At 37.1% G+C, this 18,491-nt stretch overlaps 1 protein-coding gene across 2 annotated transcripts in view; it reads right to left on the bottom strand.

The window, feature by feature from the left end:
* Positions 1–6,730: 6,730 nt before the first annotated feature.
* The window catches only part of LOC121872267 (neurofilament heavy polypeptide-like), a 106,181-nt gene continuing 94,420 nt past the window's right edge, over positions 6,731–18,491 (bottom strand). For both annotated transcript variants that reach the window (XM_042374932.1, XM_042374933.1), the window contains exon 7: positions 6,731–8,226. In XM_042374932.1, coding sequence (XP_042230866.1) covers positions 6,997–8,226 — 1,230 coding nt within the window. In that variant the 3' untranslated portion in view covers positions 6,731–6,996. The remainder of the gene's footprint in view (positions 8,227–18,491) is intronic.

Here is an 18,491-nt window from a genome sequence, read left to right as displayed (position 1 = left end):
CAGAGCCCAAACCCTTTAATGCTTCCTCTGGGTGGTTACAAAGGTTTAAGAAGAGGAAGAAGATCACCAATATCAACATTGGTGGTGAAGAAACTAGTCCTGACCGTGTTGCGGCTAGGGAATTTCCTCCGTTTTTACGTGAGATTATGGAGGAAGGACAGTACACCGACGACCAGGTGTTTAACATGGACGAATCTGGTCTTTTTTGGAAAAAGCTACCTTCCAAGACGTTCGTTGTGAAGAATGCTAGCAAGTGTCGGGGCCGGAAGTTGCAGAAGGAGCGCATCACCGTCCTGTTTACCACCAATGCATCCGGTACCTGTAAGCTCAAGTTATCGGTGATCCACACAGCACGCAAGCTGCACGCCTACAAGAGCATGGACATGACCAAGCTAAATGTCCACTGGCTGACCGCACGTAAGGTGTGGATTTTCTCTACTCTGTCCCTCTCCTGGTTTGATGACTGTTTCGTTCCGGATGTGAAGAAATTCTGTGAGCAACAGAATGTGCCATTCAAGATTTTGTTGCTGCTTGACAACGCACCAGGACACTCGCCCCTACTGTTAGATCGTCACCCCAACGTAAAAGTGGTCTTCCTTCCTCCCAACACTACATCTATAATACAGCCCATGGACCAAGAATTGATCTGTAATGTAAAAGCTGCATTCTCTGCTAAAAAATTCAAGCTCCTGAACGACTACACCAACACCAAGGAAGAGTTGCATAACCTGAGTGACACCAACACCGATAGCAAGAGCGAAGCAGACGAGGATCAACAGTTGGCAGAGCAAGAAGTACTTTTGAAACAATTCTGGAGAACATTCAACGTCAAGAAAGCTGTGGACTTCTTGGTGGAGGCATGGGATCAGCTGTCTGTAGCAACTGTTCGTCACGCATGGAGACATGTGTTGCAAGGTATTCCGGGTGTTAGCAGAGTAAATCTGTGACTGGTGAGGTTCAGACTGTTGCAGTAGCAGTGGACCTTGCCAGAGAAGCTGCGCAGTGTTACAGCTGCAGGCTTCTCCGAGACCACCAACGACAACATCCTGGAGGTGATAAGGGATCCTCATGTGACTACCGACGAGATGGTAGATGATGATGACGTCAGTGAAGAGGCAGGTGGTGCGTCATCCCAAGAAGAACGCCACTTATCCCATAGTAATGTAAGGGGTGCCATCGAGTGTATCGAGAAAGTCAAGCTCCTCCTTTCCGACGACCCTGACGCTAACAGGTATGAAATCTTCACTACCCAGCTGTTGCAGACTATGGAGCCCTACATCAAGGTTTATCACGACAACATAAACACCAGCCGTCAGCAAAGCATAACAGAGTTCTTCGCCCGCAACCCACCACAGCCAGCCCAAGCCAGTGATAGTGACAGAGGCAGAGACACTGATGATGACTTTGAGGGATTTGTCAGGGAGGCCCTGACAAGTGTGGATGACACCGATGAAGACTCACCTGAGGGCCAGTAGCCTGCCCTCTGCCTCGGAACCAGCATCCATTCCCCTACGCTGACCCATCTCTTCTACTGACGTAAGTGTTAACCCCAACCTTGTTTTTTCTAACCTAACCTTCAGTTTATTATTCTCTTATTGATTGTATCCTTCTATATTATGTGTGTGTGTGAATACCATCATAAAGTTAAGATGTCATTTTTAGTAAAACGTACGTATTGCGTCGGGAAAAAGTGGAGTTTGGGGGTCGGCCCGGTCTCCATTTCAATTAATCCCATATGTTATGTTGTTCACTTTACGCGTTTCTCACTTTACACGGGCCGCCGTGGGTTCAATTAACCGCGTAAAGTGAGGGTTCACTGTAATATTTTTAATATTATATTTGTGGTAATAGCTTCATATTTTTTGTTTCTACGATGCTGGTATTTTTTGGAATCTAATTCGTAAAACAAAAAATCAGCAAAGATATTGCAAAACATAATACGAATATTCTTTGTTTGCATTGATGTCACACCTCCCATAATCCTTTGCCTGGTGCACCATCTTGTACGTATAGATGTGTTGCATTATGGGAGTATGTGACATCATGTGAAAACTATTTCATATTTGGTGGGGGAAGAGGTCAATGATTGTTCTGGCTGAACAACTGACTTCAGAGATGGCCAATTTCCAAATCCCTGGAAAGGCCTCCACAAGTCCATTAAATTGATGTGAAGAGACTCTTAATAATCCCCAGAGAGACTTAATAATCCCCTCAAGGAAAACTTTTCAAGTAGATCCTACAAGTTCCCAAGGCAAGAATCCCTGTATAACTTGCCTTCAAAACTGGAGTTGTCCTGAGGGCCTTATTTGAACTACATCTATACATCTTAAAAGCCTTGACCCAGACAACCTATTTGCTGACAAGCCAAGCTAATAGTGAGTGTAGAAACAAATTGTAGGAATATGAAGGACCTGCATACCAAACACCCCAGCTAACCCTTAACTAGGTTATTAACAAGTGTAAAAAAAAAAAAGGAATATTATTATTGATGATGTTAGGATAACAAGACTGCTAGTGCAGTGTCTGCCTGCTTGTTACCAGCCCATGCAAATGAGAAGGGGAATAGGGTCTTCGTGTCCAATTCAACTTCTGTGCTTCAACCACTCCTGTATTGGAATACACTGTACATCCTAGGATTGAGCTGCTATATATGTAATGCCTAGCAATATTGTTGGGATGCCACTCCTGGACTAAAGAAGTTCTGGGAAATTACAATGGTGATACTCCCCTGAAAGCATTGGAGGTAAGACTGTCCTGACCAGGCTTCACATTGGACCCTCTAGGCGGGCCCAAGAGCCCCAGCCAGTATGTGATGACTGCCTAGTCCCTTAGTGACTTAGAGTATAAAACATTTACTGGTTGAGCGTCCAGGTCTGGGTGACCTCAGGGGGCGACTTTTCTTGAGGACTTTTGGGAGATGTAACTACGGTGTATTGCCCATCCTTGGTTTTTGGAGCAGAAGTTTCATCTCCAGGGGGTTAAGTTTTAAGTTTACTGATCATGCTGGTCACCTCCAGCATATACAGTATAAATACTTATTTTTAAAATATTTTAAGTAAATTTTCAGTTATACAGTATGTATGTATTTTATCTATAGTTTTGTTACACCATTTTTAAATAGAAAATTCTTTTTTAAGTAAATGGAGCATCACATGACTGAGATGTACTATATCCACATCAATCAACCAGTGCTAGGTTAGAAACATTACCACTTAATATGTATAGAAATTGATTTATTCAAACAATGCATTTTCAAATACATCTAAGTCATAAACTAATAAGAAGAGTGCTAATACCTTTAAGAATGTTGAACACAGTAACAACATGCTTCTTCTGTATTGATGGTAAACAAAATTTACCTTCCTGAACATAATTTTCTAAGTATCCCAATACAAAGTTAGAGATAATTCAAATTCTAAAGTCCAGTTCAGGAAATCTTGTATAGTTCCTTTTGATATTGGCTATTATACCTTTATTTCTGCATTTTAAATTGAAATATAAAAATAACCCAGTACTTACAGTATGTTTATGAAGCTCAGTCATAACTAATGTTAAAAAAGACAAACAGACAGACAGCTTGAAAGTCTAAGTACAGTAAATCCTAGATAACTTGGCACATATGGGGCTCTGGCCTTGCCGAGTTATCTCAAATTCTGACTTATCGAGGCACTTCCCCCCTCCTGCAAAATGACAACAATAAAAAATTATCGACCTATATAATTACCGTATATACTCGTCTATAACCCCCCTTCGTATATAGGTCGACCCCGATTTTATGACCAAGAAATCGTTAATTTATGATATTCCTCGTTTATAGGTCGACCCAAGATTTTGAGGGTAATGGAACAACAAAACCTTCAGAAAAACTCTACGTCCTATAAACTTGTTTACCATTTATTATTACGACACTTTACACTGAAACGCAGGTAGTTTCAACAAAAATATTGTATATTTCCATTCAAGTATTTATTCAAGTCAATTAGGAGGGAATATTATTGTAATACAACAGTTTTTTAACTAAACCATTCGAAAAGCGATTACGGTAACATCTTTTGAACGAAAGAAAGCGAGTCATTGTTTTCGTCACGATTTTATCCCACTTTCCACTGTAATACGTACGTAATTTCAGGAAAAAATATTACATTTCCGTGAATGTAGTATATCAAGCACAGTATGAATAGAATATCATTGTAATATAACAGAATTTTAACCGAAAACTATTAAAAAAACGAATAACATCTCAAGAACATCGGAAGCTTAGGTGAAGTCTTTTGTTTTCGTCATGTATTTTATCCTATTTTACATTGAAATACATCACGTTTCAGCAAAACTACTATTTATTTCCGAGAATATATTCATTCAGGCACAGTTTAGGTAAAATATACGTGTGATGTAATAGTTTTTTAACTGAAAACGATTCGAAAAACACGTTCCCTCTAGCCCTGTTCAAGGAGAGGACTGGGAGAAGCTGTTTGGTGCTGCAGACGATGACAAGGAAAATGATTTTGATGGATTTTAATGAAAATATTCAGAAATATGGTATCGTAATATTTATTCAAGTCAATTAGGATATTATTGTAATACAATACAACAGTTTTTTAACTAAACCATTCGAAAAGTGATTACGGTAACATCTTTTGAACGAAACAAAGCGAAAGTCATTGTTTTCATCACAATTTTATCCCACTTTCCACTGTAATACGTATGTCATTTCAGCAAAAAATATTACATTTCCGTGAAGGTATTATATCAACCACAGTATGAATAGAATATCACTAATATAACAGTATTTTAACCGAAAACTATTAAAAATACGAGTAACATATCTTGAACATCGGAAGGTTAGGTAAAGTCTTTTGTTTTCTGCATGTAGTCTATCCTAATTTACATTGAAATACATCACGTTTCAGCAAAACTACTATTTATTTCTGAGAATATGGAAATGTAATATTTTTGCTGAAATGACGTACGTATTATAGTGGAAAGTGGGATAAAATCGTGACAAAAACAATGACTCACTTTCTTTCGTTCAAAAGATGTTACCGTAATCGCCTTTTGAATGGTTTTCAGTTAAAAACTGTTATATTACAATAATATTCTATCCTAATTCACTTGTGATGTAAAAGTTTTTTAACTGAAAACGATTCGAAAAACACGTGTACCGTCTAGCTGATACGGCAGAGCCCTGGTCGTGGAGGCTTTGTGTTTGCATCGGCCCTTCTTAAGCAGCTTTTAATTTTAGCGTACGTTGAAATTGTGTTTACCGGTGTATTCTTATTTTCTTGCTTCTTATTTTCCAGAAATATGACAAGTTTTTATATAATACAATGTTACGGTACTTTTAATTTAGAAGTATTCATTTTTAAAAATACAGAAGACACCAAACAAATACTAGTACGGATATTTGCGTGACTCTCCCGCCAAAAAAGACCAAACAGCTGGTACTCTCTCCCTCAGCCCTACCAAAAATAGCCCAACATCTTTCTTGTTTATTCTCTTCCAATTTCTCACTTTAACTGGTATTTTTTACTTCATATTGCCTACATCAGATAAACTACAGTAATTGAGGTTAGATATTGTTATAAATTTGATTACCGGGTCCTGGCAGGTACCGTTAGAACCACCTGACCCTACCAACAGTGTTGCAAGTCAGACAGCATTTTTTTTTTTTACATTTTTGGTGTCTCCATTTGTTAATTTTTTTTCTGTGGGGTTTGCACAATAGTATACTGTTTTACCTACAGTATTGTAAAACGATTTGGGAAAAGAAATACTCGGTAACTTAAAATTTTAAAAGGAAAATTTTGAAACTGGCAACTGTGTGTAGATGACCTGACTCACATCATATTGATGTTTCAAATTTAATTAACAAAAATTTATGTATCTATAAATACACTTTTAAAAATGAATACTTTATGTTTTACATACTCCTGTGCATACCATACCATGCATTTGGCTACTTTGGGCTTGCTATGATGACGCAAGAGATCTGCCCTGGCAACTGTACCGACACTCACAGCGGGTGGTGCGTTGGTGCATCGTTTCCATTGTTTACTGGTAGTTACTGGTAAATTTTTTTCAACCTAACGAAACTATTACCCGTATAGAGGTCGACCCCCAACTTTTTGCCCAAAAATTTGGTCTTAAGAACTCGTGCTATACACGGGTATATACGGTATGTGTATAGTACATGTAAATACTAAATGTGAAAAAGTAACATTTACTAGCACTGAGGGTGAAGAATGAAACATCATAGTTGACACAGATGCATGGGGTGACAGAGGTATGATAGGTGACACAGAGGTATGATAGGTGACACAGGCATGGTAGGTGATGCAGGTGGCCATATATGCCAAGATTTTCCCAGATAATTTTATACATCTCGGCATTTCCCGAGTTACACTAATACCTGTACATTCCGAAACCATATTCATGTCGAGTTATCTAGGGTTTACTGCAAGAACACACAGTAATTTAGGGGAGTTCATGAAACCAATAAAATAAAACTGCCTTCTGCTAGATAGGTTTAGGTAATCCTGCTAAAAAACTAATGTAGGATAGAAGTACATATGAATAAACTTATGCACAATGCCGTTCAAGATTCTTCAAACACTGCTGGAGACAGCTGGCGACTCAAGGCCGTTTGTTTACTATAGTACGTAGTATAATATAATACGAAACAACAAAGCCCAATCATTAATTAAGCAATGGGGAACTAAGTAACCAATCACCAATCAAATTTTACATTCATTCATAATTTTTACTAAGTACTACAGTGAACAAACGGCCTTGAGTTGCCAGCTGTCTCCAACAGTGTTCAAAGAATCTTGAATGAGACTGTCCATACAGATGGACATATACGAAATATGATAAACGAAGTGGGGGTAAAATATTTCAGATCACCAGGGAAAACAATTACAAAAGAAGAAATTACCCAAAAGCACATTTTTAATTTAAATCAACACCATCCTTACAAATCTATAATGTACAAACAAGCTAGACAGACTTGGCTACCTTTGCTTTTATTTTCCTAGTTGTCTTGTTTTGCACAGCAGGTGTTACACATTTTATCTTCTTTGACTTACCAACTACTTTATTATCTTTTTGGAAAACTGTAAAACTTGGAGTTTGGGCAACATTTACTTGCATAACGCTGATCTTTTTTGGTGTTCCAGATTGATCTGAACCTTCTGTTATTTTGAATGAAGTGGTGCTTTTAGGTGTTTTCCTTTTAAGTGTTTTTACTTTCTTGGGAGTTACTGGTACCTGTTCTTCACCATTGACCTTTATTATGTTTTTCTTTTTGGGTGTGTCAGTAGAATCTGGGTTTTGTTTTATTTTTGGGGACAAAGATTTCTTTGGAGTCTTGCTTTTCTTAGGAGTTTTGGCCTTCTTGGAAGTTAAGCATGTCTGTCCTTTCTCTGTTGTTTGTATTAGTGCTTCTTCCACAGGAGATGTGTTTGTCAATGACTTGACATTTATGGATGTATCTCCTTCCATTGATGTGATTTTTTCTGGAATGGCTGTTCTTTCAGCAGATAAGGTTTCATTGACACAATCTGATTTTGTTACAGATGGCATAACTTTTAATTTCTTTATAAGATTTTTTGGCGTTGAGTGATTGTTGCCCTGCTTTCTCTTTCCAGTAGTAGTCTTGGTAAGTGAAATGTCAGCATCGGAAGTAGATAATTTACCTTTAATATTCTTTGTCTTCTTAGGTAGAGGAACTGTTGTTACAGGAGCTTCTGTAATGTTTTCCTTACAATTTTGGGTGTTCTTTAATGATGCTTTCCTTTTCCTAACACCAGGTGCCTCTTTAGTTTGTTTGGATGTAAGAGTGGAAGAAACCTTGTTCTCTGGAATACTATCTTCATTACAACTTGCTGTTTCTTCTGTTGCTTTCTCCTCTTCTTGTGGGAGTTTCTTAAGTAATGGTCTCTTAGCAGCAATTTTCTTTTTCTTTTGAGTATTTTTCTTGGAAGACAATTGCTTAGGTTTATCACTTGGGGACGAAGAAGTCATCTTCACATATTTCTTGACAGCATTGGGAGGAGTTTTGATCTGTATTTCCTCATCGCTCTCATCAACTTCTATTATCATTTTTTGTGGTGAATGTTGACTGTCATCACCACAAGACTTATCCAGTGCACCATCTTCATCATCAATACTTTTTTCATTTATATCTTCTGCCTTTTTCTTTTGCTTTAGTGAACAGCTTTTCTCTTCCTGAAAAAAAAAAAAAGAATATCTTAATACTTGCAATACCTGGCTGATGAAAGAACTGAAAGTGTCAAAGGAACGCAATTTTGAGGAACATTTTTTTTAATATTAGAAAAGATTAGATTAATAGATAACTACAGGTACTACACGAATTGGTTGGATGCAATAAATGTACCACAGACCGTATAAAAATCAGATCAAGCTTGTCAGCCACAATCAGCAAAATTTAATTCTGTGAATTTACTGACCTGTCATAGGAATGGTAAGGAGCATAACATTCATTCAGACCTTTATAGTGTGAACATTCAAGTTTCACAAATACAACCAAAGAAAACAAATGTTCTCAAAAACTACTGTGCACATACTAATGGAATCTTATTGGTGTTTAAAAAATTTGAATACATATCTAAGCCACTGATCTATTACATGATTAAATAGGCTACGAACGTCCCTCTGAACCTAAAATTACAGTATAATAACCAACTACTATACCAATCAAATGCCAGGAAAATTCAACAAGCCTACAATACCTGACCACTTTCTTATTATTACAATACAGTGATCCCTCGGTTAACGAATTACCTTCCATAAGAATCTTCAATTCGGTTAACGAAATTCTTACGAAATCATGTCAACATGTTTTCGCTTGCTCACCAGCTGGAATATTAGTCCGCCAATACAGTAATCGGTTTTAGGGCTTAAATTCGTTCCCATTTGAGTAAATATCAAAAAGGTTGTACTATTCAATAATTTTCCAAGTTTTATATTAACTTTTTTTTGTCATTTTAACACTTATTTAACATAACTGCAGTACAGGAAACTAGTTTTTGGTGCGCCAATCAGCTACTTGACTCACCCAGCAAGGCGTCAGTTTGTATCTCTGGTCAGTGGAGGTAACATCTTGCTTGTGGCTCTCTTGAACATAAACTATTTTTACAGTACAATTATTGGTCATTCTGAAATTTATTTTACATATTGATAATATATAGTGCAGTGCAGTGTTGATTTAAAGAAAATAACCTTGAATTACACCTAGTGAACTTATAATTTTATGGGTGAAATGACGGCATGAAACATGGGGTGATTTCTCTTCCACCCCCACTTCCTTCTCTTCTCCCTTCTGCTCCACCCCCACTTCAAATTCCCATCATCATCATCATCAACCAGGAGCCTTCTACATACACACCTCAAATTAAGTGTACTTTACTGCATTTTTTATTTACTTTGTATGTAATTTTCAGTGAGCTGGAACCAATTACCTAAAATCCCATTGAAGCAATGGTTTCGGTTAACGAACGACCTTCTGGAACGAATTGTGTTCGTTAACCTAGGGACCACTGTACTGTATATAAAGTACTTCTGAGTGATTATAAGAAATTTCCAATTCCATTTTCAGGAGAACTGAGCTGGGCAATTGGTTAGAAAGTACAGTAGAATCTCAGTTATCTGGCATCAGGTAGATTCAATTAACCGGCACCCAAATGAAATAATAATACGTGCTGTATTAATAAAAATTCAATTCCTACAAAATTAGCTAGTACTGTAAGTTTGAATATTACATGCAACAGATATGAGCTACAATATTTATTGCTATAATAAACAAGGAAATCGATACATAGCATTACATAAATTACAATTAACTTATAACTTACGTACTGTACCCATTTAAGCCGCTCTGCACTGTGTGTATGCCATGACGTCACACTGGGCGAGAGCATGGCTACACAGTTATAGCCTACCGCCTCATTCAGATCCACATCCACACTCATTCATTTTTCTGATTTGATACACTGTAGTTTAATATTATATTTTCTTTATTTCTAAGCCACATTAGAATATTTAATTGATTTTTCCACAAGTTAATGATCACCAAAAACAGCCCCCCATAAACCCCCCAAAATGAAATAATAATAAAAAACTCCTTTGCCTATCAATTTTTATCTTTCAGTCCCTATTATTAGCCAAAGATTTATAATATTGTTAAGCATAATAGTGTGTAATAATAAGGAAACACCACTACAGTAATCCCCCCCACCATTAACCTCCCCCCCTAACGTAATTAACATACGAATACAAAGACTGAGAAAGTTTGAATAATCTTTGGAAAAAAACAGTATTATGATAATAGTATTACAATCTTACTTTGTTTAGTTCCTTCGTTTTATTATCCCTGAATATCGTAGTAACTTGAAGTTACGTAAATCCTGAGGAGTGCGTATAACTTTAATGGTCTCGTCATAATCAATCACATACTGATCATAGTCTTTCTCTGCACTCTCTAAAAATCGCCACACAGATTCTTCATCAACTTAATCATTGATTATTGATGCCAGCAGCAGTTCAGTTTCATTATAAGACTGAGTTATGGGCTCACTTTCACTAGCATTCGTTGGGTCAGGCTCACTTTCATCACTATCAAGGTCAATGCATATCTTGTCACTGTCCAATTCTACCGCCTCACAGTCTGTATGTTCTTTTTGTGATACATTAGTGTCAATGTTTGTGTTACCATTAGACTCGCTTTCATCATTTTCATCTTCACTTTCATCGTCATTATTGCCGTCAGTGCATGTCACGTAACTCTGCACCGGAACACAGTCTGCAAAAAGATCTTGTGATATATAGCAGTCACTTTTTGTATTATGAGAATACTCAGTTTCATCTATTTCAAGCTCACTTTCACCGTCATCAGCATCGTCAATGCATGCCACATTGTCTTTTAACTCGTCATAGTCAGCAAAAAGATCTTTGGATGCTTTGTAGCACACTAAAAAGTTATTCTGTGCATTCAAAGTGTTATTGTCATTATGATAATCACTTTCATCATGCTGCAAGTCACTTTCATTGTCAACACGTTAGTCATCATAGACTCTAAAAACATATTCCAATGCACGTCACCTGCACCATCGCCAGTCGCACTTGTATCACCACCGAAATCACTATCACCAAGCATTACTGGGGTGTCCACGCGAGCACTGGCGTCAAACACACGCTCAGGAATAATGGGCTCCTGAACCCACACCAGAAGGCCTGGCCTCACTCGAGTCTTGCTCTAATATCGGGCAGATATTGCACAGAACTTCTCACACCAGTGGAACACGAATAACATCAATGCTACTCCAAAAAGTTATCAAGAATAGCAGTAGAACGTAAACTAAACCTCCTTATGCTATACAACACGCTGAAACTAAAGGAGGAGGCAGCATCTGGGCGCATGGATAGGCCGAGGAGCTGTGACGTAGCAAGGGGAAATCCATTGTGATTGGCTGCCTCGGGGGGTATGGTCCGAGGGAAGCGCGCTGTCATTGGCTCGCGTTCCTCTCGCTCTGAACGGGATGTTGCCACTTTCTTGCACTGAGCGCACAGCCAGATACGTAGCTCCAGGCCTGAGGCTAAATCAAATCTTATTTTTGAAGGACTTTCAACCATATTTCTATTCTAGCTGGAGGGTTACATCCAATGCCAACATGTAGAGCAGTGGTTCCCAACCTTTTTTGGTTGCGACCCTAAATTTCCCAACAATATGGTGTCGTGACCCACAGGCATATAAAAATATTATATAGCTTGAATGTTAAGCAAAAATTTGTTTGACTTTATGATAAGTACTATATTTTTAAAATTGTCTGAGGGCCCCTCGCGACCCTGATTTGGGTTGTGACCTGAGGTTGGGAACCGCTGATGTAGAGGAAGGATGAAAATAGTGATATCCATCAAAGGACGGACTTGAGGGTAGACTCACATTTTTAATTAATTTGTTTCTGATTATTTGTGAGAGGATTTTCCAATTATTATTAATTTGCATGTGTTTTGCTTGTGTGTGTGTCTACACACACACATACACAATACTACAGGTAAAAAAAAAATAATTGTCCTTAGGGCAAACACATGAAGGGAATATGCATTTCTTTGTACACAAATAAAAATGCACCCCCCACCCCCAGTCCGCAAATGTTATTCGCGGATTTGGTGATTCCCGGCCATTTTGAGAACCTAACCTCCGCGAATTTGGGGGGGGGGGGGCTCCTGTATACACATACAGTACTGTACAGTGGTCCCTTGGATAACGAACTCAATTCGTTCCAGAGGGTCGTTCATTAACCAAAAATTTTGTTAACCGAAACCATTGTTTCAATGGGATATTGGGTAATTGGTTCCAGCTCACATAAAAGTATATACTGTACAAAGTAAAGCCAAAAATGCATTAAGTCAGAAACACTCCTAAAATTCCCCTAAATCGCCCTTAAATCACTATATATATCGTACATATACACTAGAACTCTTAAATCACTACTGTAATGTGATACAGGTGATTAATTTTATCTCTTGTGCAAAATATATGATGTTTATATTCAAATTATTTTCTGTCTTGCAACGATTCCAGCAATGCAAATTATATTCTCCTAACTTTAGTCTGAGATATTATACAAGATAACACTTTAAAGCCTAACGAAAAACACGAAACTTTTGTCTGGGAAGGTACGGGGAGGGAGGGAGGGAGCAAGCGGCGTGGGAAGGAGGTGAGGTGTATTTTGATTGACAGATAGTGTGTCTGGTGAAGTATAATTTGTTTATTTACTCGAGTTTTTGTTTTTAGCTCATAAAATTCATAGAAATTACCATTGCTGGAATTCTTATAAGATAGTGATTAATTTGAATATAAACAAGCTATAATTTGCATTAGACATACAAATTTTATTAGAGCAAAAATTTTATCTTTTGTGCAAAATATATGACGTTTATATTCAAATTATTCGCCGTCTTGCAATGATTCCAGCAATACAAATTATATTCTCCTAACTTTAGTCTGAGATATTATATATGATTAAACCTGTAAACCTAGTACTTTTCCCCAAACGTTTCTCAGGAAGGTGGGGGGGTAGGGAGGGAGGGGTGACAGTGACATGTTTGACAGTTGGCACCTGTGGTGTGAAGTATTTAATTGTTAAATTATGTCCTTTAGATTGAGTTCTTGTTTTTTGCTTATAAAATTTAATAGAAGTGACCGGGGTGAATTTAATTTGCATTGCTGGAATTCTTATAAGATAGTGATTAATTTGAATGTAAACATGCCATAGTTTGCACTAAACAAAAATTTTATTAATCATTTTGTACATTATTCTGATTACATGTACAGTTCAGCTTTGCCCTTAGGACAGTGTGTGCATGTAAATGAGTTTCAATAAATGAATAAAGTTACATATATGAGCCAAAAATAGTTGAAAAACTTTATGTAGACTGAGCTTGGATGGCTAAATTTTAGAATGACCAATAATTTTAATACTGTATAAAAAAATGCACAAATATTAAAGAGCACAATTTTCTTGATATTTAGTCCAATGGAAACGAATGTAAACATAGAAGAGATTACTGAATTGGCTGAGTACCTCCTCAGCTTATGAGCTAATGTTCAAAACAAAGCGTGATTTTCGGAAGAATTACGTTAATCAAGTTTTTTTCGTTAACTGAATGGAAGATTCTTATGGAAGGTAATTCGTTAACCGAAATTTCGTTAACTCAGGCGTTCGTTAACCGAGGGACCACTGTATATATTTTTTACTAAGTCATATTAGAGGATTGCAATGGTTTTCAATAACTTTTATAGTTTCATTACAAGTAACAATAGAGTATACAGTGGATGGAATGGTGAGTCAACAACGTAGTCATAGCCCACTGCCTACACATACATGCTTTCAGTTCCCTCATTTTATAGTTTTATATTATACAGGTATTATACGGAATCTCTGGTTACAGAATTTCGCCCTTACAGTATTTTTTAATTACGACCCAAATTTTAGGCTACAGAAAAAAATTCGCCCTAGTGGAATTTCAGTAACTTTAGATCAAAAATAAAAAAAATAAAATTACTGAAATTTTTACCAAAGCGATAAAAATAATTGTGTGGATTCATCTGTGGTAGCCACAAGGCAGCAGCAGCCCCACAAGAACAATACAGTGGTCCCTCGGTTAACGAACACAATTCGTTCCAGAAGGTCGTTCGTTAACCGAAACCATTGTTTCAATGGGATTTTGGGTAATTGGCTCCAGCTCACCGAAAATTACATACAAACTAAAAATAAATGCAGTAAAGTACACTTACTTTGAGGTGTGCATGTAGAAGGCTCCTGGTTGATGATGATGGGAATTAGAAGTGGGGGTGGAGGAGAAGGGAGAAGAGAAGGCAGTGGGGGTGGAAGAGAAGTCACCCCATGCTTCATGCCGTTATTTCACCCATAAAATTTTAAGTTCACTTGGTGTAATTCAAGATTATTTTCTTTAAATCAACACTGCACTGCATTATATATTGTCAATATGTAAAATAAAATTCAGAATGACCAATAATTGTACTGTAAAAACATAAAAATAGTTTATGTTCAAGAGTCTCAAGTAAGATGCTTCCTCCACTGAGCAGACACACAAACTGACGCCATTCTGGGTGAGTCAAGTGGCTGTTTGGCGTGTTAAAAACTAGTTTCCTGTACTTCAATTATGTTAAATAATTGCTAAAATGACAAAAAAATTTAATATAAGACTTGGAAAATTATTAAATAGTACAACCTTCTTGATATTTACTCAAATGGTAACGAATTTAAGCCCTAAAACCGATTACTGTATTGGCGGACTAATACTACAGCTGGTGAGCAGGCGAAAGCAGGCGGAAACATATTGGGAAAAATCCATAAGGCATTCGTTAACCGAATTGAATATTCTTATGGAAGGTAATTCGTTAACCGAAATTTTGTTAACCGAGGGATCACTGTACAGGAAATAATCTGATAACGACCGTTCTACTAACGACCCTGGTTAATTTAGGACCCAATTCAATTTACACCATTATTTTCTTCATATTTACAATGACAATAGAATAAAAAAAAGAAAATTACATTCTCATATAAATAATAACTAAATCCTGATACATATTATAAAAAAAAAAAACACGCCTTGAACACGGAGGCTACCGGGCTTGTGAGCGGTGACGCCAGCATCACTAGAATAAACAGTCACAGCTGGCGGGCCTTTTGTTTTCACGCATCTGAACAGGAAAAGGAGAAAAACTTTCTCAGGTTTCTTACGGCATTTTTGCTGGTTCAAAAGCTAAAAAAAAGGTGTAAAAGCTTAGCGGAGAAACTAGATGTGTTAAAACAATATGAAAAAGGTGAGAGGTCTGTGGATATTATATGGAGCAAGCAATGAACATTCTGTAGTGGATCCATTAACAGAACGAAGCATTAAAATTAACAGCGACGTGAAAAATGCATATGACCGCAACATAAAGATGTATAATGAGAAAAGAAAGCTGCTGTGCAAGGTTCTTTCGACAGCTTTATTATTCGAAGGCCTCAACCATCAACTTCAGCTACACTATCAAATTCAGCATCATAAGGAGCTTCAGCAACAACTTCATGTTCAGTAACAGTTTCAGCAACAGCTATGATATCTTTATGGAATGCTACAACTTCACCCAAAGTTGAACCTACACCTTCAACCAGAGTTGAACCTGATGACTGTCATCTGAGTAAAAACTCACACATCATCATTGGCTGTTCTTATGCTTTAGATTTTACCACCATTAGTGAGTAGAATTTTTGTTTTACAATTGTAAGTGTTATTTAAAACATATATGAACAGTAATAAGTGTTGCTTTCATATTCTTATGTAGAGAAATGACGATAAGTTTTCACATGTATGCAATTACATTCGTTGGCATTCCCAATGTCTTTCTTTTTCTTTGCCATTAGTGGTTAGCTACTTCTACTGTTCCATTTATTAACATTAAATAAAATTACTTAAAACGTATATATTAATTTTTTACATTAATTTTACTACAGCTACAACTAGGGTCTTATTTTCTTCAGTTTCTTATGTAAAACCATCATCCCAGGTGTAAACACTAGCGAAAACAATGCCGTCCCATCTCCTATTGTGTGACCATATTATTATTATTGATATATATTGTATAAGGTGCATTCATAAACATTTAAAGAATATAGTTTGAAATTTTCATTAATTGTATTGTTTTGGGGGAAAAGAGGGTAAAAAGCCACACAAAAGACATGAAAAGGTCAGACTTTGGAATGCATCTTATTATTATTGCTTTATATTTCACTGGATTTACTGTTATTATTAGTGTTTACTGATAGAATAGTGCTAAACAGTGATTAATCATGTCATTGTAGCTAGGTTAGCTTATCATTGTCACCACCAAGCTACTGGGCCAAGCTTTGAGGTGTTATGGTTTTTTCAACTCGTATTTTTGGGAGATATACAGTACATCACCTTCTTCATTTATTTTTACTAATTTACAAGCACCACACACCATCCTACATACATATTGTGAAAAAGTACTGTATACTGAATTGCACCATAATTACCAACATCCTTCATGTTGGGTTGGATAGATGGCTATGAATGAAATTCTGTAAGTTTGATCTACGTATCAACCCAGCTGGTGCTGGCACCGTATGGCAACTCGACCAACTCGAATGTAATAACAAAGCACACAGTTGAAATTACATTTTGTTGTCGTGTTTCTTATTACTGCATTTGTAAGAGGATTTCCCCATTATTATTTATTTGTAATAATTTTAATAATAAAAATAATAATAATAATAATAATAATAATAATAATAACAACAATAATAATAATAATTAACGGTTTATTGAAGGAGCATTGCAGCCGTAAGGCTGAAAATATACAGTTACATAACTGGGGAATGGGTCACTTGATTGACAAATAACACAAGTGATACAAATATGATATATAATAACTAAGTGGGGAGAAGGTTATACTACAGTGCATTTAAACACTGACAGTGCAAAAAGGTATGATTGGCTGGGAGTGAATATATACACTGGTTGATTACAAGTTGTTGATAATTGTCCTAAGGGCAAACACATGAAGGGAATATACATTTCTTTGCACACAAGTAAAAATTACACCCCCCCCCCCCCGCGCCAGCAAATGTTATTCGCAGATTTGGCTATTCGCGGCCATTTTGAGAGCCTAACCCCCGTGAATTTGAAGGGCCTACTGTAATTTATTTACCCGATGACTTATTTTTTACTTTCATTTACCATATTTTTTCAATCCATTTCTTCTCTTCTCTTAAAATAAGTGATTTTAGATGTATATAAGGACTTGGGCTAGGATATAGTGGGATTTTAAGCATTGATCTTTAAGTACAATAGGCACATAGCATGTGTTCCGACTTAAGAATGTCCTCAGGAACGGAACCCGTTTATTATCCATGGACCCCCTGTATTGCACTGTGCATTCTTATTCAAGATCAGTGGAAAGAGACCATCAAATGCAAAAGTTAGCAGTGGTGGTAAGATGTGTTAAGGAGCAGGGATGTGCTTGGGTCTTGGGGGAAAAAAAATGGGGGGGGGGGAGAGACAATATCTTGTCTGGTAATGGGAAAAAAAACATTATCTGCCTCAGTGTAGGAGCCAATGATATTGGCCGGTGTAGGAGTGAGGAGTTTCTTGATAAGTTCAAAACAGCTATAAAACATATTAAGTCGCAGGGAGGGATCCCTATCATATGTGGTGTCCTGCCTAGAAGGAGAGTTGGCAATGAATGGTTGTCAAGGACAGTTGGTGTCAACAGCCGTCTTGACAGATATTGCAAGTCAATATCAGTCCTATTCATTGATAACTGGAACAACTTTTACGGCAGAAGGGACCTTTATGCTAGGGATAGGGTGCATCTGTCTGGGGATGGGGTGGCAACCCTGGCTGGCTCTCTCGAGAGGGCAGTTCAAGAGATGTCGAAGTCTTTAAACTGCTAGGAGGACATATGAGTGCGGGGGGTGGAGGAGACTGCAGTGGGAGTAGTGGGTAAACAAAGTGAAAGGTTACAGGGAAATAGTGCTAGGAATGATGACAAAACTAAATTAGGCAGGGAGTTAAAACTTAAACGCGACAAAGATAGGACTCAGAACACGACCAATTTAAATGTTTACTAAGCAAACAGTAGAAGTATGAGAAACAAAATGGATGAAATCAGGGCATTGGTATGCACCGAAAAAAATCGATATAATAGCATTCACCGAAACATGGATAACCTAGACTCCCGTGAGTTACCTGTCGAATACCAAATTGCAGGTTACAAATTATTCCATACCGATAGGTAGATTAGGAAAGGAGTAGCAATCTATGTCAGGGATAATCTGAAGTGTGAAATAAGTAAGGAAATAAAAACTGAGCAGAATACAGAAACAATTTGGATAGAATTAATCGATGGCAGGGAAAAATTGATCACAGGAGTAATA

The sequence above is a fragment of the Homarus americanus genome, unplaced genomic scaffold, assembly GCF_018991925.1.
Source record: "Homarus americanus isolate GMGI-L3 unplaced genomic scaffold, GMGI_Hamer_2.0 scaffold5589, whole genome shotgun sequence".
NCBI classification, from domain to species: Eukaryota; Metazoa; Arthropoda; class Malacostraca; order Decapoda; family Nephropidae; genus Homarus; species Homarus americanus.
The sequence above is the reverse complement of the archived record's forward strand: the minus strand, read 5'-3'. Positions and strand labels throughout refer to the sequence as shown.